Below are 24,052 nucleotides of genomic sequence, written 5' to 3'. Positions count from 1 at the left end.
GCGCAGTGTGGGATCCTTACCAGATAGAACTGACAGAGTACATCAAAAAAGTTCAAAGAAAGGCAGCATGTTTTGTATTATCATGAAATATGTGAGAGAGTGTCACAGAAATGATACAGGATTTGGGCTGGAAATCATTAAAAGAAAGGTGTTTTTCATTGCGACAGAATCTTCACATGAAATTCCAATCACCAACTTTCTCCTTCAAATGCGAAAATATTTTGTTGACACTGACCTACATAGGAAGGAACGATCACCACGATAAAATAAGGGAAATTAGACCTCGTACAGAAAGATATAGGTGTTCATTCTTTCTGTGCGCTACATGAGATTAGAATAATACAGAATTGTGAAGGTGGTTCGAAGAACTCTCTGCCAGGCACATAAATGTGATCTGCAGAGTATCCATGTAGATGTAGATAGAATGTGCTGAACGATTAGCATGACACCGAGAAAAAGCCGCATGACAACCTACTGCATCTGTGGCTGCTGGTGATATGTCAGAGAGTGACTTCTTGAAAGCTAAATCAAAAGATCATTTTGTAACTTCTGGGTGCTTTTGTAAAATACCTGAACAGAATGGCCCACAGTAGGGATTCAGTAGTTTCTGTATCACAGATTGATGATGAAGGTAATACTGACCTCTGTAATATTAAAGTGGTCAGCAGTACTGACATTTTCAGTCTACATATGTATTCTGTTCATGTTCAATACCATGATGAAACTGGTGTATCCCCAAGTGTGATATTAGTAGCTCAAGTGAAAATGGAACTAGTTACATTTAAGGTGAATGATTCAGTACCTATTGGTAGTCATGCCGTTATTACAATGACATACTCAATTACGGAGAAACTGTCTCCAGATATCAAGCCCAATGGGCAAAATATTTCGATATTGTCTTTCATCAATACACTCAGTAATTTCAAGTCCAAATTGCAAAAGAACAATGCCACAGAAAGATCTGAGTTTAGTAATGTAGATTCTAATATTTGAACCTACGTTTCAACTGAAATGTCTAACATGAAATCAGATGATAAAGAAGACTTTGCCAAATAATTTGTTGAATACCGAGTACAAGTGGCTCAACATCTCAGCTAAAAATTGATGGTTATTACTTCTAAGGCAGACTCAAAACTTAGCTGTGTGGACAAACTTAGTGAAATATGCGCACAAGAATCTGAGCTAAAACTTGCAAAAGAGTTGGAAGTTAATGATAATGTTGGTGACACCTGCATTGAATGGGTAGAGGAAAAGCAAACTGCACATGTAGAAGTGATGTCTAAGGAATTATCTAGTATGTGAGCTAATATTATGCAAATGCAGAGTACTAGTTTTACTAATTATGTAATGGAGACAAATAGTATGCTGGACACTGAGCAAAGTGCATGAATCGTTTCAAAGTGTATAGGTGGCATGGCACATAATACTGTTGTCGATGAGAGACTGGTCAAAACTGACAAAGAAATCCAAATTATTTCTCGCAATGGGTAGAACAGCGTTTGTTGGTTGCCTCAGCAGAAGCCACATCTATTAGATGTTGTCAGTCCAAGAGTTCATAAATGTCCTGCTGGTATCTTGGTTGCTGCAGAAACAGATTTCTTTCATAGTAAAATGTCTGAAAGGTGACGCATTTTTGGAGAGCAGAAAGGCATCAGTCGGATCGTGGACCCACTAAAGGTTTTTGTGAGCACTGGTGGAAAGGCATTAAATACACTGACATGGGAATGGTCACCTAAATGTTTGCCACTGGTATCGAGGGAATGTTGCCTTTTTACATTTTTAGAGGGTTAACTGCAGCGTGTCCCGACTCCCACCCCCAAATAATTATGAAGGTTCTTGCATGGAGGGGGGGGGGGGGGGCACATGAGCGTGCACGATGGTGGCAATAAAACCACACAAACACGGAAACAAGATTATGGTAGCGGTAAACATAATGGGAGCCACAGGGAGGTGTCAGAATGTGGCAATCAGCATTTTCTCCATGAGCCTTTAAACTGACAAATGTTTTGGAATGAGATTGACTAGAGGTGATGGTTTCAGAGGTTCTACAATTATGAAAAATTTAAAAGTTGAAGAAGAAGATTTTGATCTGGATTAAAAGGACCTCTACGACAAGTGTATAAGGGTCTGCATGGTCTGGTCGCTATCCAAATAGACCATTATGTTAGTTAGTTAGTTAGTCGGTTGCGTGTTCCATCAATCAATCGCACGGTATTGAAGCCGTTATGATGTGGAACGTGTCAAGTGCACAAGAAGTGCACATATGAAACAAAATTTTTTAATATATAACAATACAGAGTTAAAGATTAATATTTCTATTATTTATCCCATTCCCTTAAATGGCACAAAATGCATATACTATATTTATAGATTTATTTATTCCTATTCAAGAATTCATCTGTGGTATAGAAGGAGTTGTCAAGGAGATATGATTTCAATTTATTTTTGAAGCTATTACTGCTATCTGCCAGACACCTTATTAAATCTGGTAATTTGTCGAAAATTTTTATAGCAGCATATTGTATCCCTTTCTGTGCCAAAGAAAGGTTGAGAAAAGGAGAGTGTAAGTCTGTCTTATTTCTGGTATTATAATCATGAATATCACTGTTGTTTTTAAACTGGTCCATGTTGTTGAGAACAAATTTCATTAGTGAGTAGATGTATTGTGAGGCTGTTGTAAGAATTACCAATCTTTTAAAAAGATGCCTGCAAGATGTGCGACTATGAACCCCACACATTATTCTAACCACTTTCTTTTGAACAGTGAATACTTTTTGTCTAAATGTTGAGTTATCCCAAAATATTATTCTGTATGACATCAGAGAATGAAGGTATGCAAAGTATGTTAGCTTACTAATTTCTATATCCCAAAAATTGGCAATTATTCTGATCACAAAAGTTGCTGAACCTAGTCACTTTAGGAGATTCAAAATATGAATTTTCCAATTAAGATTCTCATCTATACGTACACCCAAAAACTTAGTATGCTCTACCTTGTCTACTGACTTCTGTTGATGTGTGATATTTATTGAAGGAACTGTACTTTTTGCAGCAGAATATTGGATGTACTGTGTTTTTTCAAAGTTTAGAGCAAGCCCATTTGCAGAAAACCAATTAATGATTTTTTCAAAGACCTTATTTGTATAATTTTCAATTGGACTTTCTTTTACTGGATTAATAATGATCCTTGTATCATCAGCAAACAGTGACAGTTCAGCTTCCTGTTTCAGATAGGAAGGGGGGTCATTCACATACATCAAGAACAGAAGGGGACCCATGATTGAACCCTGTGTAACACCTAATGTAATTTCACCCCAGTTAGATGAAGTGGCAAACTTATTTAAATCACTTAACCCATACAAGGAAACATTTTGCTTCCTGTTCTGTAGGTATGACTTAAACCATTAATGTGCTATTCCATTTATACCATAGAATTGTAATTTCTGTAACATAATGTCATGGTTCACACAATCAAATGCTTTGGACAAGTCACAGAAAATTCCTATCAGTGACATTTTACTATTTAAAGACTCTATTATGTGGACAGTGAAACTATATATTGCTGTTTCAGTGAAATAGCATTTTTGAAATCCGAACTGTGATTTACTAAGTATCCCATTACTGTTGAGATGGCTAACCACTCGAGTACATTACTTTCTCGAAGATTTTTGAGAATACTGTAAGCAACGATACTGGTCGATAATTATTGACATCTGTGGTGTCCCTCTTTTTGTAGAGAGGCCTGACAATGGCATACTTTTACCTGTCTGTGAAAATACCTTGTGTTAGTGATGCATTACATATGTGACTCAGAACATCAGCTGTAACTGCTCCACATTGTTTTAATATCTTATTAGAAATGTCATCTACTCCAACAGAACATTTATTTTTCAGAGATTTAATAATTTTACTTATTTCACAAGAGGTTGTTAGGTGAAACTTAATCTGATTAAATTTTTTCAAAACAAACTCTTCCATGTACTGCCTAGCTTTTTCTTTTGAACTGTTCTCACCAATTTTTTCTCCTACACTTAAGAAATGATTGTTAAATACATTAGCTACTTGTGTACTGTTGGTTAGGATGGCCTCGTTCTCTTGAACAGTAATACTACCTACCTCAGTGGTTACTTTTCCTGTCTCCCTTCTAACAGCATTCCACATTGATTTTATTTTATTGCCGGAGTTGTTAATTTCTTCTCTAGCATGCATATTTCTTGATTTCCTTACAACTTTTCTCAGTATGTTACAATAATTTTTATAGTGTAAAACTACTTCCGAATCTTTACTAGTTCTTGCTGTCTCATAAAGTTTTCTTTTTGTTTCTGAAGACACTTTCCTGCAGTAATTCAAGGTTTCTTTGAAAAGTGTGTGCTGTTACATTTAGTAATTTTCCTTGGGAAACAATGTTCAAAAAGGGATTTAAATTTGTCAAGAAATATGTTGCATTATCATTAGCATTTGACTCATTATATACATCTCCCCAATTAACATTTCTTAAGCTTTCTCTGAAGTGCTCTATAGATACTGGGTTGAGCGACCTAACTCTTTTACTTAATGGTTTCCGAACTGTACTCCCTGTTAGGTCTTGTAAGTCAATCAGTTGTGCATCATGGTCTGTCAATCCATTTACCACAGGGAAAGCTTGTGTTTGTTTTACATCATCTTTCTGTACAAATACATTATCTATTAGTGTGCTACTGTCTTCAGCTATACGTGTACAGAAATTGATTACTGATTCTACGTTATATGTTGTTAATAACACTTTTAGTTAACGCTTCCTATAAGAATTACTTAGAAAGTTTGCGTTGAAATCACCACAGATTAATGACTTCTTCTTTTTGTCTGAGAGACAGCATAATAGGGAGTCAAACTTTTTTATGAACAGCTCCTAGTCTCCTAATGGGGACCTGTACACTGTTGCTAATATCAATACTACATTATCTAGCTGAAGTTCACATGCACAAACCTCAAAGTGCTGATCAATACAAAATTTGCTTACCTCTACAGTTTTGCATTTATGCCCTTGTTTTATGGAAATGGCAACTCCTCCTTTATCTATCCTACTTCTACAAGTGTAAGATGCTAAATTATATCCATTTATACTGACACTATCCACATATGGTGTTCAGACAGACAGATTCTATCAATCTCATTCTTATTCTTATTTTTGAGATCATTTAAATACACTGATAGCTCATCTACTGTATTTTTTATTCCCCTGATATTTTGATGAAGTATGTTGATACTGCCCTTAGTTTTACCCCAATTACCTGTACGTGAAGTTTCTTTTATTCTATTTATCTTGATTGACATCTGTCTGGACTTTGGCTTTAACCTAAATTTAACTAACTAAAGTTGGAGAGTCCCAGAAACCCTGACATAGGCAACACCATGGTTAAACTTGGTATGTGGAGATGGGAGTATCATGGTTTTAGCGACTTATGTACAGTGCAGGGTGAACTCCTGGATGACAGTTTCAGACTCTGTGACATTTCTGACAAAATAAAAAAGTATGGCGATTTCAGGATTGCAGTTTAATTCAATGAGTGTAAACAAAATACAGCAGGACAGAAAGTCAATGGAAGAACGTTCCATTGGCAAATATCGGACATTTCAGATCTGAAAATGGACTTGGGAAATGATACACCTGAGAATTCACCTGTGGGCTAGGACTTGGAATTAGGTAAGGAGGAACAATTGAAACACACAGAAGTAACCAAAGAGGAAAATGATAACATGTACCGATTTGTATTCAAAAGGAAATATGAATGCCAACTGTTCTCCAGGCTACACAGTATTTCTGCATTTCTGTTACACATATGGGAAGAGTGGTGCGAGGCACAGCACCTATGTGACTTGTTGCTTCACAATAGGCTGCTTAAGAAGTTCCAGTGATTACCCCCGGTAAGAGTGGAAACTGAAAATTCTCCTGGTAAACAAGATTTTGATTGCAGAGCTGTGACAGAACATTTATCTCACAAAGATTATCTAGTGCCAACTGTTATTAATGCCAGTCCTATTGCACTAGCAACAGTAGGTGGGGTCAATTCCAAAATATTAATAGACAGCTGGTAGGAAATATATGCAGTAGTGCAAGAGCATTTTAGTGAATTTCCAGACAAAAAAGGAAAGATGGTAATTCTGACATTGTGGGTCAAAATTTTTGGAAAGATAGGGGAACTGTCCAAAGCTATCAAGCATGAGGTGCTACTTCCATTTCAATTTAGTAACACTAAGATGGCATACACTTCTTAATTATTACACGTCTTAGTGTTGATTTTCTGAATTATTATTCTCGTAAATTCGATTTCGATGCATTTCAGCTGAAGCTACAAGTAGGTGCAACACACCAGTAAGTGACTTTTGTAAAATGAAAAGACCAGTGTTTGTGTCCCTCAGGGCTGACAAACAAAACCAACTTAGGGCCAAGACAGGTGAAATAATTTATGCAATGCATACAGTGTTGGAGACCCTAAAGGAAACATTAAAGGAAATGCTTTTCAGAAACAGTGCAATATTTTCAGATTCTCGAGGAATAGTAAAAAAATCAAGATGTATCTAGTAGTTTTTCCCAAAAGAGATGTGTCACAAAAAGAAAGAAACAAAATGCTGGATGGGGGAATCACTTAACATGCTTGAAGTTCAAGTCTCGGTCAGGCACACAGTTTTAATCTGCCAGGAAGTTTCATATCAGCGCACACTCCGCTGCAGAGTGAAAATCTCATTCTGGAAACCTCCCCCACGCTGTGGTTAAGCCATGTCTCCCCTTTCTTTCAGGAGTGCTAGTTCTGCAAGGTTTGCAGGAGAGCTTCTGTAAAGTTTGGAAGGTAGGAGACGAGATACTGGCAGAAGTAAAGCTGTGAGTACCGGGCGTGAGTCGTGCTTCGGTAGCTCAGATGGTAGAGCACTTGCCCACGAAAGGCAAAGGTCCCGAGTTCGAGTCTCGGTCGCGCACACAGTTTAAATCTGCCAGGAAGTTTCAATTTTTTAGTAGTTCTGGAAAACGATAGCAATGTACATTTAGTACTAAATGTTCAGACACTGAATGAGATGTGGAAACAGATAATGACAGACAGGATTAGACTGGTGAACTTCTACAAAGGTTTCACAGGGTGAAATTCTTGGCATTGTTGCATATCACTTGTGGTTATTGGAACCTACGGTTAGCCTCTGAGTCACAGAAGTATACAGTGTGTTCGTATGGGTGTCCATTGTGCTGGATGTTTACGATTTTTACCAAATCCGCAGAGCAAAAGCCGAAGTGTTGATAGATAAGCTGGAAAAATATTATTTTGTTCAAATAGGAAAACCTCAGGTGCTACTTTTAGAAAATGGTCCAATGTTTGTAATAAAGAATGCGAGGAAATCTTAGAAATATTCTGAGGCATATTAAGATATCTCCTTATTTTCTGGAAGGCAACCCAACTGAATGTGTTATGAAAGAACTGAACAGGTGCGTAGAACATTTCACCTTAGGGGAAACACGACCTTGACAAAATTTTATTCTGGTATTTGAGGACATTAAAGGATCTAACAAACTGATATTTTGGAGAAAACCAACGAACATCATTGGAGAGGCAGTCAGTTATCTTCTGGGACAAGTATTGACCTGAGAGGAAATTGACAAACTAACCACAGAGAGAGTGCTACAGAAAGCCTATGAGCGGAAGAAAAGACATAACAAAAAGGCCAAAGCTACTATATTTCAGCCAGGAGATCTTGTGTTGATGAAAATTAAAAGAAAGATAGAGCAATATTTTGGAAAAAAAGAACATTTTGTTGGCCTAGCATGGTCTTTTTCAGGTAGAAAGTTCTCCTCATCCAACTGCTTATCACCTAGTGTACCCCAAATCAAAATGGCCTTTTGGGTTAAGAAATGTGCTAGATTTAAAGATGTATATTAATAAAATAGAATACGAGTGTTTCCTTGATTCTGGTAAGTCATAGTTCAGTGACTGTGTGCACTCAAGCTGGGTAGGACAATTGTTCTCTCCCTTGTCCTACTCTATTCCTCTGTGTTTTTAATGGCGCTTTTTTTCCTTCAGTATTTGGTTTTTCTTGGAGGCATATCTGACATCAAAAGGATAAGAAAGGATCTTGTGAAGGACAGTCACAGAATATGAGTTGGGTGCGAAATATAAGGGAGTAATCTAGAGAGACCTAAATGAGTTAAGGATAATGGTAAGTAGACCTTGGTGTGGACATTCATGGAAGTGCATTGGTTAAAGATTTGTGCCAAGGTTATTGGCTTGCAAAGATAAAAGGTAATTAGCCGAGGTGAAGGAAGAATGAAGCATGCAATCAGTAGTAAGTCTTGGACAAAATAATGCTATCTTACTGAGTGACTGTGTAAATGATAAATACAGCAAACTGAGTATAAGGGAAGGACAAAGCTGTAATGAGTGCTAGTGATATATGCGTCTCAGTTCTATAGTCATATATTTTGTAAAATGGAATGAGTTGCCTCGAGTGCTAGTGTAAGAGAAAATCAGTTTTTCCTGGTGGTTTTAAATATAGTGGACTGAAAAGCCATGGGAACCAGTGTAAAACAGAAAACTGTAACAAACATAAAATTAAGATGAAATTGTTAACCTAAAAGTTGTGAAACACATTAACACAAAAGATTAAAGCCACAATTTTGAAATATCCAGGTCAAATCGGATTTGTTTATCATAATTCTTAAGAACATTGTAAAAATAAGAGAAATGCTTCCAACTCATCATATAGCGGAGCTGCTGAGTCGCAGATAAGAACAACAAAAAGACTGTCACAAAATAAGCTTTTAGCCAACAAGGCCAGTGTCGAAAATAGACCACACACACACACACACACACACACACACACACACACACACACACACACACACACACACACACACACACACGCACGCACGCACGCACGATTGCAGCCTCTAGCAGCTGAAGCCACACTCAAGTGTGTGGCTTCAGCTGGCAGAGGCTATAGTCGTGTGTGTGTGTGTGTGTGTGTGTGTGTGTGTGTGTGTGTGTGTGTGTGTGTAAGTGTGTGTGTTAGTTGCGTTTGTCCAATTTTTTATGCATAAAATTGGACAGAAATAGAGCGAGACCCATTGGAGATGACACCCAGGTGTCTAAACATGCTTGGGTAAAGAATAAATAAAAAAAGAAAGACACCGTGTTTTGCAGAAGGTGGGTGAAGTTTTCAACGCACAATTCGACCCCCCCCCCCTCCCCCCCACCCTTCCCGATTCATATACGCCTCATTGCAGTTCCACCATTCAGTTTAAAATGACAGTATAGTACCCTGTTCCCAAGATAGTTCTTGGTCCTTTTTATCAAAGAGAACAGTATGGGTGTCGATCGATAGGCTGAAGTGGGAGACATTGACGGAAGTGGGTGTGGGACAGGTGCTAATAGAGATTGAGGTCTGCAGGGTTGTGGGATTGAAGAACGTATTTTGCGAACAATTACCTTCTACACAATTCAGATTAGCTTGTCTTAAGTGGAGATCTTGATAGCACAGGTCATGAAGCAGCCACTGAAGTCCAGACACTTTTGTGTTCAGTGACATACTCTTGGCTGCAATTTGCTGATGGCAAGCAGCCATTGGTGGTCATGTTCAAGAAAAGGCTATGCAGGAGGGATGGTACTATGTTACTTCAACTGTGACCTTTATTCTTTGAAGTATTTGAATCCACTCACTCAGGACTTTGTAGTATCACAAGTACAAAACTCAGCTACAGAGGTCAGAAGCTGGCAAAGCACTTCATGAATGCCGTATGTTAATAACATGACACTTCAATTCTCATGAGTCACTAGATTACACATGCTATCAATGGAGATATTCAATTAAAAAGGTTAATTCTCTTGAACTACGACACTCATGAATAGAGCATAATTACTGAAGCAGCTCTAAAGGGGACCCTCCATACTGTAAATCACGGATTTTGATGCGCTTCAAATATGTTGTAGAGGCTCTTACAGTGAGTACCAGGCTATTCAGTTTTTTTAGCGATGGTCCTTGGTTTTTGAGAAAATCAATTTTGAAGTTGATTGCATGCTTTGTATACCCGTAACGTGGCATATATTCTGAGGAAGTCAGCGTAGCGCAGCAGTAAAGGTTCACTCCTACCGCCCTGGAGTTACCTTGTTCGAATCCTGCTAGTGTACTTTTGTTTGTTTGTTTGTTTGTTTGTTTGTTTGTTTCTTTTCTCCTTCAAAATCAACCGAATTTCTCAATTTTATTTCTAAGAATATCAACAAACAGTGTAAGGTGTGCGAAATTATAAAGATATGTTCAGTTACTAATTTTGTCTGTTATACAATGATACAAAATCTTATTTTTCATCGTCACATTGTTTGATGTGCCAAAAGAATATTGTGAGTGATACTTATCATAGAAACAACCAAAGCACAAATTTCGCAGAACCATGCGCATTTTATGAAAGCAAGCGTCTTGCAGGTGCGCAGTTTCTTCATGAGCGATACCGGGAAAAACAATTCTTTTGCATTGAAAAGGATTTCTCTTTCATCCGCTAATTTTGATGCGAACCATGCGTATCTAATCATGCTTTCAAAATTAGGTGCGCTGAAATGATGTAGAATTAGCGAATGTAATTTTATCGAATCTTCCCTAGAAGCAATCTCTCTATTGTCTTTCATCAAGTCGGGAGCATTCTGAATAATTTTCGTGATTTTCACCTGTCAGTAAAAATGACATTGCAGGGCTGGCAATAATGAGTGCACTTTGGTGGGACCACTTGTAGGGTGCAGGTGCTCACTTCCCTTTCATCAGGGAACAGATGATCGTACGAAACTAACACCCAAGAAGTTCCATGCGACCCGAACTGATGCCAGTCTTACTGTTAGAGAACACATGTTATGCTGAGACATTTATATCCCTTACTTACACTGCACACTAATAATTTGCAAGTTGTAACTCTTCTTTCAGTTTTTGTTTCATTATTTACAATACATTAAGATTAACTGACACTGGAGTTTTACTGCAGCCAAAGAGAAAAAAAGTAGAATCATCCCTCAGAAAATACTGTTTTTCCTACAAAAAGGCTCCATTTTTTATGGAATATCGATATTACTGTCATTAAACACCTCTTGGAAATGTCCCAGGTGACCAGTACTTTAAATCAAGCAGCAAATAGATTAAAAGACCAACAATTGATTAAATGTTTTGGATACTGGGAACTTAAATGTAACATGGCTATATATAAACAGGATGAGATGGCTTTTACATAATGCTGAAGTTCTAAAGAGAATATGATTATCTCAAAATACAATAGAACGCATCTGCTAATAGCTAAAATACACTGTTCTAACATTATGGGAATCAAGTCTGGAGGGACAATGTCAACAGAAATAAGAATGGACACAATTTTTAAATAGTGTTTCATTAATTAGGACAGCATGAAAATAGTGGTGCATGAACAGCATGAGTAGTGCAGCACAAAAAGAAATATCTAATTCACAGTACGGAAACAATATGAAAAGAAACTTGCATACCGCAGAAGAATTGACATCCCTTGGTGATGACACGTCTAGGCTTGATTCTTCATCTTGACAAGTGCCATAGGGAACTTCACTTTTCACTTTTGCTGGAAAAAATGAAATAATAAATTTCATGTATTGTCTTATATTTCGTCCACACTAAGAGAGTTCACCTAGGAAAAAGAAAAGTAATTTACCATTTGCTAAAATATCTGAATCCGATGTTAAATGGGGAGGGAATGGCCGCTGAGCTGAGCTACGATGCTCAGATGAGTTAATCATTCCTGATGAAGCAATGTTTGCTGCCTTTTTTTTCATACGTATGGAATGTTTGGGATACTTGTAATGTGTCTGCGTTGCTGATCCAGAAAGCTCTGGGTCACTTGCATCACTAAAATCTGACGGACTTTCACTTGCAACTGAAAATAAATATTTTAGTTATTACAAGCATTATAACACTTAGTAAAAATTGGCTGCTCAAATTAGTTAGTGCCTAACAGAAAAAAATCTAAGAAACGTGAAAAGACACTATTAATGTTCAGCACTACTAATGCAAACAGCTTTATTACAAAATGTTCATGTTTTATTACTAACGGAACCAAAAGAAGAGTTCAACAAGGTTGATGAAAACTTCACATATGTCTCTTCCAACTCGTGCATACAGGCAGCAAGATGATCAAGAATTATGGAAAATCAGAAATACATGATAAGAACGTGTTTCGTGCATCAAATTAAGTTTCTGATTAATATTACTCCACATTCTTGATTCAGATGTAACTTTTGCAATGATGATGACAGGTTGCAGCACAACACCTTGACTGAACTAAATGAGAATAAGTTTCTGAGAATGGAGGCAGTGACTCCAAAACTAAAAGGTCAAGTTACAGTAATGTGACAGCCTGTCACAAACCTTTGGCAGCACTGATGTGTAGGAAAAGAGTCAATGACATTCTGGAATGTGCCAACAGGGATGTGGAGCCATGCCAAGTCCAGAGCAATGGCCAGCTGTGCAAGGTTTCTCGGTTGAGGATCCACGGTGCAACAGCCCGATCAGATTCTTGATCCAGTTTAAATCTGGAGAATTTGGTGGCCAGGGAAGTATGGTAAATGCATCAAGGTGCTTTTCATACCACACATGTACGCTGCAAGCTGTGTGACATTTTGCATTAATCTGCAGGCAGATGCCAGTGTGCTGAGGAAAAAACAAACTACGTAGGGGTGGAAATGATCCCCAAGGGTAGATACATACAGGCACTGATCCACTGTTCCTTCCAGAATAGCGAGATCACATAAGGAATGCCACAAAAACCTTCATCAGACCACAATGCTTCCACCTCTGGCCTGGACCCTTCTGATGATTGGTGCAGGGCCACGCCACACACACCAATGCCCATCCGTCCAATAGAGCATAAAATGTGATTTATCTGTAAAGGCCAGCTGTCAACAGACAATGGATGTCTGGTTTCAGTATTGGCATGCAAATTTCAGCCTTAGTTGCCATGAACAGCAGCAGGTGCATAAACCAGATGTCTGCTGTGGACGCCCATATAATAACGTTCGCTGAACGGTCGTTGAGGAGACACTGTTAGCAGTCCCTTGGTTCATCTGGATAGGCAGCTGCCCAACAGTTGTATGTCTATGCAACATCTCCTTAGTTGTTACTCACTCCTTTCATCAATGGACCATGGTGCACCACAGTTGCCTCGGCATCACTTTTGGATAAAGTCATGCATGATGTACTTTAACCACGACAGCACAGGAATAGTTTACAAACATAGCCATTTCAGAAACACTTCCACCCTTGGCCTGAAAGTCAATGATCCACCCTTTCAGAAGTTTCCGCATTACGACAATGACTGCACTGTTTTCTGCGACACGCTTTACATACCCCCCATTGCTACTGCCACCACCTTTCTTCTGTGCTAGTGCTGCCACCTGCTTCAATGTGAGATACTTTTGATAATTTCCACAACGAAACTCTGTCTCGAAATCTGGCAGAAAACCCACAGAGATTCTGGTCATACATAAAGCACACCAGTGGCAATATGCAATCAATACCTTCACTGCACAATAACAATGGTGAAGTCACTAATGACAGCGCCACTAAAGCAGAGTTATTAAACATGACTTTCTGAAACTCCTTCACCAAAGAAGATGAAGTAAATATTCGTGAATTCCAATCAGGAACAACTGCCAAGATGAGAAATATACAAACAGATAGCCTCGGTGTTGCAAAGCAGCTTAAATCAGTTAATAAAAGCAAGGCTTCCGGTCCAGATCGTATACCAGTCAGATTCCTCTTAGAGTATGCTGATACAATAGCTCCATATTTAGCAATTATATACAACCGCTCGCTCACAGAAAGATCCGTACCTAAAGACTGGAAAATTGCTCAAGTCACACCAATATCCTAAAAGGAAAGTAGGAGTAATCCATTGAATTACAGGCCCATATCACTAATGTCGATTTGCAGAAGGGTTTTGGAACATATACTGTATTCGAACATTATGAAGTACCTTGACGAAAACAATTTATTGACACATGGTCAGCATGGATTCAGAAAATATTGTTCTTGCGAAACACAACTAGCTCTTTATACTTACGACATAACGAGTGCTATTGACAGGGGATGACAAATTGATTCCATATTTTTAGATTTCCAGAAGGCTTTTGACCCCGTTCCTCACAAGTTTCTTCCAACCAAACTGCGTGGCTATGGAATATCACCTCAGATGTGCGACTGGATTCCTGATTTCCCATCAGAAAGGTCACAGTTCATAGTAATAGACGGAAAGTCAGCAAGTAAAACCGAAATAATATCCGGCGTTCCCCAAGGAAGTGTTATAGGCCCTCTATTGTTCCTGACCTATATTAACGACATAGGAGACAATCTCAGTAGCTGTCTTAGATTGTTTGCAGATGATGCTGTCATTTACCGTCTTGTAAAGTCATCAGATGACCGAAACAAATTGCAAAATGATTTAGGCAAAATATCTTTATGGTGCAAAAAGTGGCAGTTGACCCTGAATAACGGAAAGTGTGAAGTTATTCACATGAGTACTAAAAGAAATCCTCTAAATTTCAATTACGCGATAAGTCACACAAATCTGAAAGCTGTAAATTCAACTAAATACTTAAGGATTAGAATTACACATACCCTAAATTGGAATGATCACATAGATAATGTTGTGGGTAGAGCCAACCAAAGACTGCGATTCATTGGCAGAACACTTGGAAGGTGCAACAGGTCTACTACAGAGACTGCTTACACCACACTTGTCTGCCCTATTCTGAAGTACTGCTGTGCAGTGTGGGATCCGCATCAGATGGGACTGACGGATGACATCGGAAAAGTACAAAGAAGGACAGCTCGTTTTGTATTATCATGAAGTAGGGGAGATAGTGCCACAGACATGATACGTGAATTGGAGTGGCTATCATTAAAACAAAAACGTTTTTCGTTGCGACGGAATATTCTCATGAAATTTCAATCACCAATTTCCTCCCCCCATTGTGAAAACATTCTGTTGGCACCCACCTATATAGGGAGAAATGATCATCACGATAAAATAAGAGAAATCAGGGCTTGCACAGAAAAATTTAAGTGCTCATTTTTCCCGCATGCCATTCAAGAGTGAAACAGAGAGAGAGAGAGAGAGAGAGAGAGAGAGAGAGAGAGAGAGAGAGAGAGAGAGAGATAGCTTGAAGGTGGTTCATTGAACCCTCTGCCAGGCACTTTACTGTGAATAGCAGAGTAATCACGTAGGTGTAGAAATGCTCCCATAGTGTATGTACATAGGATGGAAGTGTATGTAGGGAAAGGGACACAATAGTCTAATATGGTATTTTTGACTGTCCAAAAACTGTTTCAACAATGGGTTTACTACACACATTGCCACCTATTATGCTTCAACTGGCGTATTTGATAATATATGGGAGTGTGACGTGAAAGTATTACACACTTGCATGAAAAATTCAAAGGACTTTCCCCAGTTTCTGTTTGGAAAGCTGAGAACCGAACAAGGAGAAACAGCTTAACTTTTGTTTTACTGTGGAGAACTAAACCTATTTTTTTTTATATTTTTTTAATTTTTTTTTTAAATGAGACACTCTATTCAGCTGCATTTATAGTGTTTCTGTCAATTTATGATTGATTTTTAAGCACTAAGGTTTCATGTTCAGCCCCTTTGGCATGAAAATCAATGTTGTATAGCTTGGAAAGTATATCATTTTATGAATCCTCTGGTGTGGTTACTATATAGATTTTGTAGCACCAAGAAAGGATGTTCTCCAAAAGCTTAGCTGTCAGTTCAGTCTTGTTTACATGCTCATGTACTGGTTGAAGTGCCGGCCGCGGTGGTCTAGTGGTTCTAGGCGCGCAGTCCGGAACCGCAGGACTGCTACGGTCGCAGGTTCGAATCCTGCCTTGGGCATGGATGTGTGTGATGTCCTTAGGTTAGTTAGGTTTAAGTAGTTCTAAGTTCTAGGGGACTGATGACCACAGAAGTTAAGTCCCATAGTGCTCAGAGCCATTTGAACCATTTGAACTGGTTGAAGTCTAAACTATATGCTAACTGGTTACCTCTAATCCGTCCATTCTGTCAGAATGTGACCACTTCCTATGTTCAACTTCAACATGCAATAACCAGTCACAGATGACAGGTGGCAACTACAACAATACAGGGTATATAAAGCGTGTTATGGAGGACACAGAAAACAGTGCAATCAATGTTGTAATGCAGGAATGGATCAATTTATCTGACTTCCAAAAGGACATGGTCATTAGGTTTTGGGCCAAGGATGGAAGCACTTCCAAAATGGATAAGTTTGTAAACTGTTTGCATGCTGCTGTTGTTACCGTGCATGGCACAATCCAAAATCAGTGATGATGTGACTGTGGTGGAGCACAGGCCATAAGTAAAAAAAGTGAATATTGGCCATGGAGATGTGTATGAGTAGCTGACCACATAGATGAACCAACGGGCTACCAACAGTGTCTCCTCAACAACTGTTCAGTGAATGTTGCTGTGTATGGGCCTTCACAGAAGACACCTGGTTTATGCACCCATGACTGGCTGCTGTTCATCGGCGATGAAGGCTGGAATCTGCATGGCAATACCACAACTGGACATCCACAGAGCGGCAGCAGATGGTCTGTTTGGATGAATCACTTTTTGTGCTTCATTGGACAGATGGCCGTTGGCCCGTATGGCATGAAACGTCTGAAAGCAAACACTGCAACAATCATCAGAAGGGTCTTGGCCACAGAAGGGATGTTATAATCTGGGGAATGTTTTCATGGTATTCCCAGGGTTATCTCATCATTCTGAAAGGCACAATGGTTCAACACAAGTGTATCCATTTATCCATTGAGACCATATTTGAGCTTTTGGCACGTGATCACAATGATGTGGCTGGACAGTGTACCGTAAATACAATACTGAAGTATATTGGGTGGAATACAAACAATGGACCGGTCAGCATATAGTTTAGACTTTAACAAGTACATTAGGGCGAGCGTGTGTGGGCGCGCGTGCATTCGTGTGGGGTCATGCATACATGCATCCTAGTACCCCAGCTCATTACAGGATTAGTCTGAACAAAGTTTTCATTCTTTTTAGTGTGCCTATCAACGACTCAACACTTTACTACTCACTGAATGTTCTCCTTAACTCCTAAATGATGTATTATATAATATTTTTGTGGATGGATTGATCACATTTCAATCTTTCACCTGTTGGGTGTAGATACCACACAGGACATGACCATCATTGTGTCCATAACTAAAAACTAATTTAGAGTCTCCTGTCCATGTGCACACTCATAATTACCAACTTTCCAAAGTCTTTAAAAGTTTTTTATTTTTTTTTATTTACATGTCAAGTTCCGCGAGACCAAATTAAGGAGCAAATCTCCAAGGTCATGGAACATGTCAGTACATGAAATTACTACATAAAGGTAATAATATAAAAATAAATGTTTATGAACCCAAAAAAGTCAGTCCATAGGTTTAAGTAAACACAGTCACCAATACAATAAGAATCAGCTTAATTTTTCAAGAAACTCCTCGACAGAATAGAAGGAGTGACCCATGAGGAAACTCTTCAGTTTCAATTTGAAAGCATGTGGCTTATTGATAAGATTTCTGAATTCGAGTGGTAGCTTATTGAAAATTGATGCAGCAGTACGCTGCACACCTTTCTGCACAAGAATTAAGGAAGTCCGATCCAAATGTAGGTTTGATTTCTGCCAAGTATTAACCGAGTGAAAGCTACTTATTCTTGGGAATAAGCTAATATTCTTAACAATAAATGACAGTAAGGAATATATATATTGAGAGGCCAATGTCAAAATACCCACATTCGTGAACAGGGGTCGACAAGAGGTTCGTGAACTTACACCACTTATTGCCTGAACCACCCGTTTCTGAGCCAAAAATATCCTTTTAGAATGGGAAGAGTTACCCCAAAACATAATATCATATGACATAAGCGAATGAAAATAAGCAAAGTAGACTAATTTTCATGTCAAACAATCATTCACTTCAGATACCGTTCGAATAGTAAAAATGGCAGTATTGTCTTTTTTGAACAAGATCCTGAATGTGGGCTTTCCATGACAGCTTACTATCTATCTGAACACCTAGAAATTTGAACTGTTCAGTTTCACTAATCATATGCTCATTCTGTGAAATTAAGACATAAAGTTTTGTTGAATTGTGTGTTGTTGTTGTTGTTGTTGTTGTTGTGGTCTTCAGTCCTGAGACTGGTTTGATGCAGCTCTCCATGCTACTCTATCCTGTGCAAGCTTCTTCATCTCCCAGTACTTGTGTGTGTTAGAAACTGTAAAAACTGAGTCTTACTGTGATTTAGCGTTAGTTTATTTTCTACAAGCCATGAACTTAGGTCATGTACTGCACTATTTGAAACTGCGCCAATGTTGCACACAACATCCTTCACTACCAAGCTAGTGTCATCAGCAAATAGAAATATTTTAGAGTTAACCGTAATACTAGAGGGCATATCATAAAGTTAAATAAGGAACAGGAGTGGCCCCAACACTGATCCCTGGGGCACCCCCCACTTGACAGTACCCCACACAGACCCCACATCACATCCGTTATCAAAACTGTGAATAATGACCTTTTGCTGCCTGTTGCGAAAGTAAGAGGTGAACCAATTGTGAGCTACTCCCCGTATTCCGTAATGGTCCAACTTATGGAGCAATATTTTGTGATTGACACAATCAAATGCCTTAGTTAAATCAAAAAATAAGCCTAGTGCTTGAAATCTTTTTTTTAACCCATCCAGTACCTCACAGAGAAAAATAGAATAGAATATAGCATTTTCAGTTGTTAAACGATTTCTACAGCAGAACTGAACATTTGATAGCAAATTGTGTGGTATAAAATGATCAATTATCCTCACATACACAGCCTTTTCAGTAACTATAGCAAACACTGATGGCGTAGAAACAGGTCCAAAATTTTCTACATTCTCCCTTTCTATAAAGCGGCCTTAGTACTGAGTACTTTTAATCCTTCAGGAAATTGGCCATTTCTAAAGGAAAAATTACATATATGGCTATGTACAGGGCTAACATGTGCAGCACAGTACTTTAATATTCTGCTAGGCAATCCATCATATCTATGAGAGTCCTTAGTCTTCGATGATTTAATTATTAACTCTATCTCCCTCTTGTTTGTATCACAGAGGAGTATTTCAGACATCGATCTCGGAAAGGCATTTGTCAAGAAAGTTATGAGATTCCCTGTAGAAACTAAATTTTTATTTAATTCACCAGCAATGCTCAGAAAATGATTGTTAAATACTGTACATATATCTGATTTATCAGTAACAGAAATATTTTTACTGCAAACTGACTTGATATAGTCAACCTTGTGCTGCTGACCAGACACTTCCTTCACAACTGACCATATGGTTTTAATTTTATACTGTGAATTAGCTATTCTATTTGCATACCACATACTCTTTGCCTTCCTAATAACATCTTTAAGCACCTTCCAATACTGTTTGTAATGGGCTACTGTAGCTTGATTGTGACTACTTCTAACATTTTGATATAATTCCTGCTTTGTTCTACATGATATCCTTATCCCACTTGTCAGCCACCCGGGCTGTCTAGTACTGCTAGTACCCCATTTAGAACGCTCTAATGGAAAGCAACTCTCAAAGAGCATGAGAAATATTTTAAGGAAAGCATTGTACTTATCATCTAGGTTATCGGCACTATAAACATCCTGCCACTCTTGTTCCTTGACAAGATTTAAAATACTCTCTATTGCTGTCGGATTAACTTTCCTACATAGTTTGTAACTATATGTGACATTTGTTTGAGTACAAAAGCCTTTAAGTGTTAAAATTTGTGCATCATGGTCTGAAAGGCCATTCATGCTTTTACTAACAGAATGCCCATCTAGTAATGAAGAACGAATAAAAATACTGTCTATGGCTGTGCTACTGTTTCCTTGCACCCTAGTTGGAAAAAAACGCAGTCTGAATCAGATCATATGAATTTAGCAGATCTACCAACATCCTTTTTCTTGCACCATCACATACAAAATTTATATTGAAGTCACCACATATAACTAATTTCTGGTACTTCCTACAATGTGAATCAAGAACCCCCTCTAGCTTGAGCAGAAATGCTCTGAAGTCAGAGTTAGGGGACCTATGAACGACAACAATTGGAAGTTTAGTTTCACTAAATTCAACTGCCCCTGCACGATTTTCGAAAATCTGTTCAGTGCAGTGTCGTGATACGTCTATAAACTCAAAAGGAATACTGCTTTTTACGTACATAGCCACTCCCCCAGTCCAGAAGGAACTCCTTGAAAAACAGCCAGCTAATCTGTATCCTGGTAAAGGAAGCCTCTGAATTGTCAAATTATTCAAGTGGTGTTCTGATATACCAATAATTTCAGAGTCAACATCTATAAGCCGTTCACTAACTTTATCTCTAATGCCTCTTATATTTTGATGAAATATGCTAATTCCTTCTCTACTTGGAAACATTACATCCTCGGAAGGTGAGCCCTTAGTTAGAGGGACTTCCTTTAAGCACACATGTAGTCTAATGTTCTTTCATCCTTTACCACTTTTTCTATACGAGAATACTCCCATGATCAGTAGTTCCTACTAAAAGAACATTCTGTAGCTTATGGTGTTGGAGGAAGTGTGACACATAGTAAAAAACAAAAAAGATGACAATGTAGCATTTATCAGAGTAGTCTTTTCAGTACCAACTTCCACTTTTAATATTATTACTGCTTCACTTCTCAGAGTCCATGAGAAGTAACAAAAGCCAGTTATGTGTGATCTTTTATTTGCAAGCACAGCCATGCCCAGCCCCAGCAAATCCTTAATGTGAGTAAATAGAGCAGACAATGTTTCCCATGATTTATGTTACAAAGTTTTTTCTCTGGTATAGTCTAATAAAAATATAACTCATCCTACTAAACCAACAGAGAAGAATGTACACACACTACATTAGCTGGATTACATATTTATTATTGAATGTACTGTATTATGTTCACATACAGCACAGCACAGGTCCAAAAGGAAACTACAGGTGGAACAACAGGGAAAAAGTCTACTTGTTACACAGATGCAGAATGGTAACTATGTAGATTTTTTTTATGCCAGGGTGCCTCCATCTGGCAAAATGAGGAGGAAAGGGCTGTTGTATATGAACTTCTCAACATGTTAGGAGGAAATTTATCTAGGCCCAAAATAGATTAAAGAGACTGCGTGATCAAAAGTATCTGGACACCCCCAAAAACATACTTTTTTCATATTAGGTACATTGTGCTGCCACCTATTGCCAGGTACTCCATATTAGCAACCTCAGTAGTCATTATACATTGTGAGAGAGTAGAATGGGGCGCTCCGCGGAACTTGTGGACTTCGAATATGGTCAGGTGATTGGGTGTCACTTGAGTCATACCTCTGTAAGCAAGATTTCCAAACTCCTAAACATCCCTAAGTCCACTGTTTCCGATGTGATAGTGAAGTGGAAACATGAAGGGACATATACAGCACCAAAGTGTGTAGGCCGACCTCGTCTGTTGACTGACAGAGACCGCCGACAGTTAAAGAGGGTCGTAATGTGTAATAGGCAGACATCTATCCCGACCTTCACACGAGAATTTCAAACTGCATCAGGATCCACTGAAAGTACTATGACAGGTGAGAAAACTTGGATTTCATGGCCGAGCTGCTGCTCATAAGCCACACATCATGCCCATAAATGCCAAACGATGCCTTGTTAGTGTAAGGACCATAAACATTAGATGATTGAACAGTGGAAAAATGTTGTGTGGAGTGATGAGTCGTGGTACACAATGTGGCGGTCTGATGGCAGCGTGTGGTTATGGCAAATGCACGGTGAACGTCATCTGCCAGTGTGTGTAGTGCCAACAGCAAAATTCGGAGGCAGTGGTGTTATGGTGTGGTTATGTTTTTCATGGAGGGAGCTCACACCCCTTGTTGTTTTGCGTGGCACTATCACAGCACAGGCCTATATTGATGGTTTAAGCACCTTCTTGCTTCCCACTGTTGAAGAGCAATTTGGAGATGGTGATTGCATCTCTCAACACGATCAAGCACTTGTTCATAATGCACGGCCTGTGGCGGAGTGGTTACATGACAATAACATCCATGTAATGGACTGGCCTGCACAGAGTCCTGACCTGAATCCTACAGAATACCTCTGGGATGTTTTGGAATGCCAACTAGGTGCTAGGACACACCAACCGACATCAATACCTGTCATCAGTGCAGCACTCCATGAAGAATTGGCTGCCACTCCACCAGAAACCTTCCAGCACCTGATTGAATGTATGCCTGCGAGAGTGGAAGCTGACATCAAGGCTAAGGGTGGGCCAATACCACATTGAATTCGAGCGTTACCGATGGAGGGTGCCACAAACTTGTAAGTCATTTTCAGCCAGGTGTCCAGATACCTTTGATCACGTAGTGTAGGACACGACAATGTGAAAAGCAACAAGCAATGTCAGAAACAGATGAGCCTTGAAAACTTGAGAGACCAGAGGTTAGCAACTTATGAGAAGTGTAAAAAAAGAAAACTACAACCTGGTACCTGAAAGAACAAAGAAACTGAGATGGACAGATAAGAGGGAAGCGAACAGTTACGGAGAACAAAACCATGGAAAGACCGGATCAATAGCTGTACAATTGAAAAGAAATAACAATGGCCTGAGCTATTTTTGCACATGGGTGTCAAAATCCATATACATATATATGTATGGATTTACATACAGTATGTATGCATGTATGAATGTTCCACACCTCCTCCTAAACTAATGAATCAGTTTCAACTGAAGTTGATACACGTATCATTTACTGTATGGAAAGAACTGCTGTGAGAGTAAGAACCACCTACCTCTCAAAGGGGTGGTGGTGAAAAAGAAGCATAGTTCATGACACACAAATAGCCACACTATAATTATCCAGTATTTGAGCATGAGAGCATGTAGTGACTTGCAATGAACTATACATATAAATTCAAATCTTTACGTGACCTTTACTCGCTGAAACCATCCACAAAATGATGAAAGTGAATAAGTTTATAGCTTACTACATTTTTGCTGTTTATGCAGCAAAACTTTCACATTAGGCACAAATTTTTATTTATTTCTTCTTTACTACTATCTCTATTTGCAACACATTTTGCAGACAGTAATTCACATATACCACTGAATGTACATGCAAAAATACATCATTGTGCAAGACATATTTTACGAGATATGACATCATAAACATTGAGCAGCATGGAACTGAAACTGCAGGGTGAAATTCACTAGATATACAGGTGAAATATGTGTACATATATGGCTGAAGTATGTTAAATATATGTGACATGTAAAGCTGGCAGTTAAGATGCTCCTTCTAAGCCCCTAGATCTATTTCAACTAAACTTGGCACACATTACTATCTGGAAAGGAACACTGTGTGGGTGAGAACCACCTACTTCCTATTGGTGTGGGGTGATGGATAGGAACTCATCAGCCCCTCCAGCCTACATGCATCAAGCCAGGAAGAGCCTTCAGAGAGGAAGGACACAGGAGACAACTCCTGATGAACCTGATTCTAACCAAGAATCACTAAAACCAAGAGACAGAAGCAAGCAGCAGTGAGAGAGGAGCAAAAGGGTGAAGGTAAGTGGGTTGCTCTGCCCACAAAGCATCTGGAGGCCCACAGGATGTGTTATGCAATGGGAGAAGCAACCTCTGCATCCAACCGGGGTTTCCTCACCCTCTACCACCACAAGAAAACTGTAAACATGGACAGGTTGATAAAATTTAAGGAAAGAGAACAACCATGAGGAGACAGAAAGCCAATTACCAATGTGAAACAATAAGAAGAATTAAAAAGGTGGGAAGGCAAGAGCCATACTGGACCACCGTGCAAGGGCAACTATACACTCCCTGGATCGAAGCAGGCAACAAGGCACTCCTCCAACTCCTCAAACACCTGATGAGGCCAATGTGCCCTATCCCACAGAGAGGAGTAGAAACCACCACCATGGGT

The 24,052-nt window shown here is 38.9% G+C and overlaps 1 protein-coding gene across 5 annotated transcripts in view; it reads right to left on the bottom strand.

Moving 5' to 3' along the window:
• The window catches only part of LOC126470106 (rho GTPase-activating protein 190), a 293,491-nt gene that overhangs the window by 48,330 nt on the left and 221,109 nt on the right, over positions 1–24,052 (bottom strand). For all 5 annotated transcript variants that reach the window (XM_050097683.1, XM_050097685.1, XM_050097686.1 and 2 more), the window contains 2 exons: positions 11,678–11,899; positions 11,496–11,587 (listed from right to left, as the gene is read on the bottom strand). In XM_050097683.1, coding sequence (XP_049953640.1) covers positions 11,496–11,587; positions 11,678–11,899 — 314 coding nt within the window. The remainder of the gene's footprint in view (positions 1–11,495; positions 11,588–11,677; positions 11,900–24,052) is intronic.

The sequence above is a fragment of the Schistocerca serialis genome, chromosome 3 (assembly GCF_023864345.2).
Source record: "Schistocerca serialis cubense isolate TAMUIC-IGC-003099 chromosome 3, iqSchSeri2.2, whole genome shotgun sequence".
NCBI classification, from domain to species: domain Eukaryota; kingdom Metazoa; phylum Arthropoda; class Insecta; order Orthoptera; family Acrididae; genus Schistocerca; species Schistocerca serialis.
The sequence above is the reverse complement of the archived record's forward strand: the minus strand, read 5'-3'. Positions and strand labels throughout refer to the sequence as shown.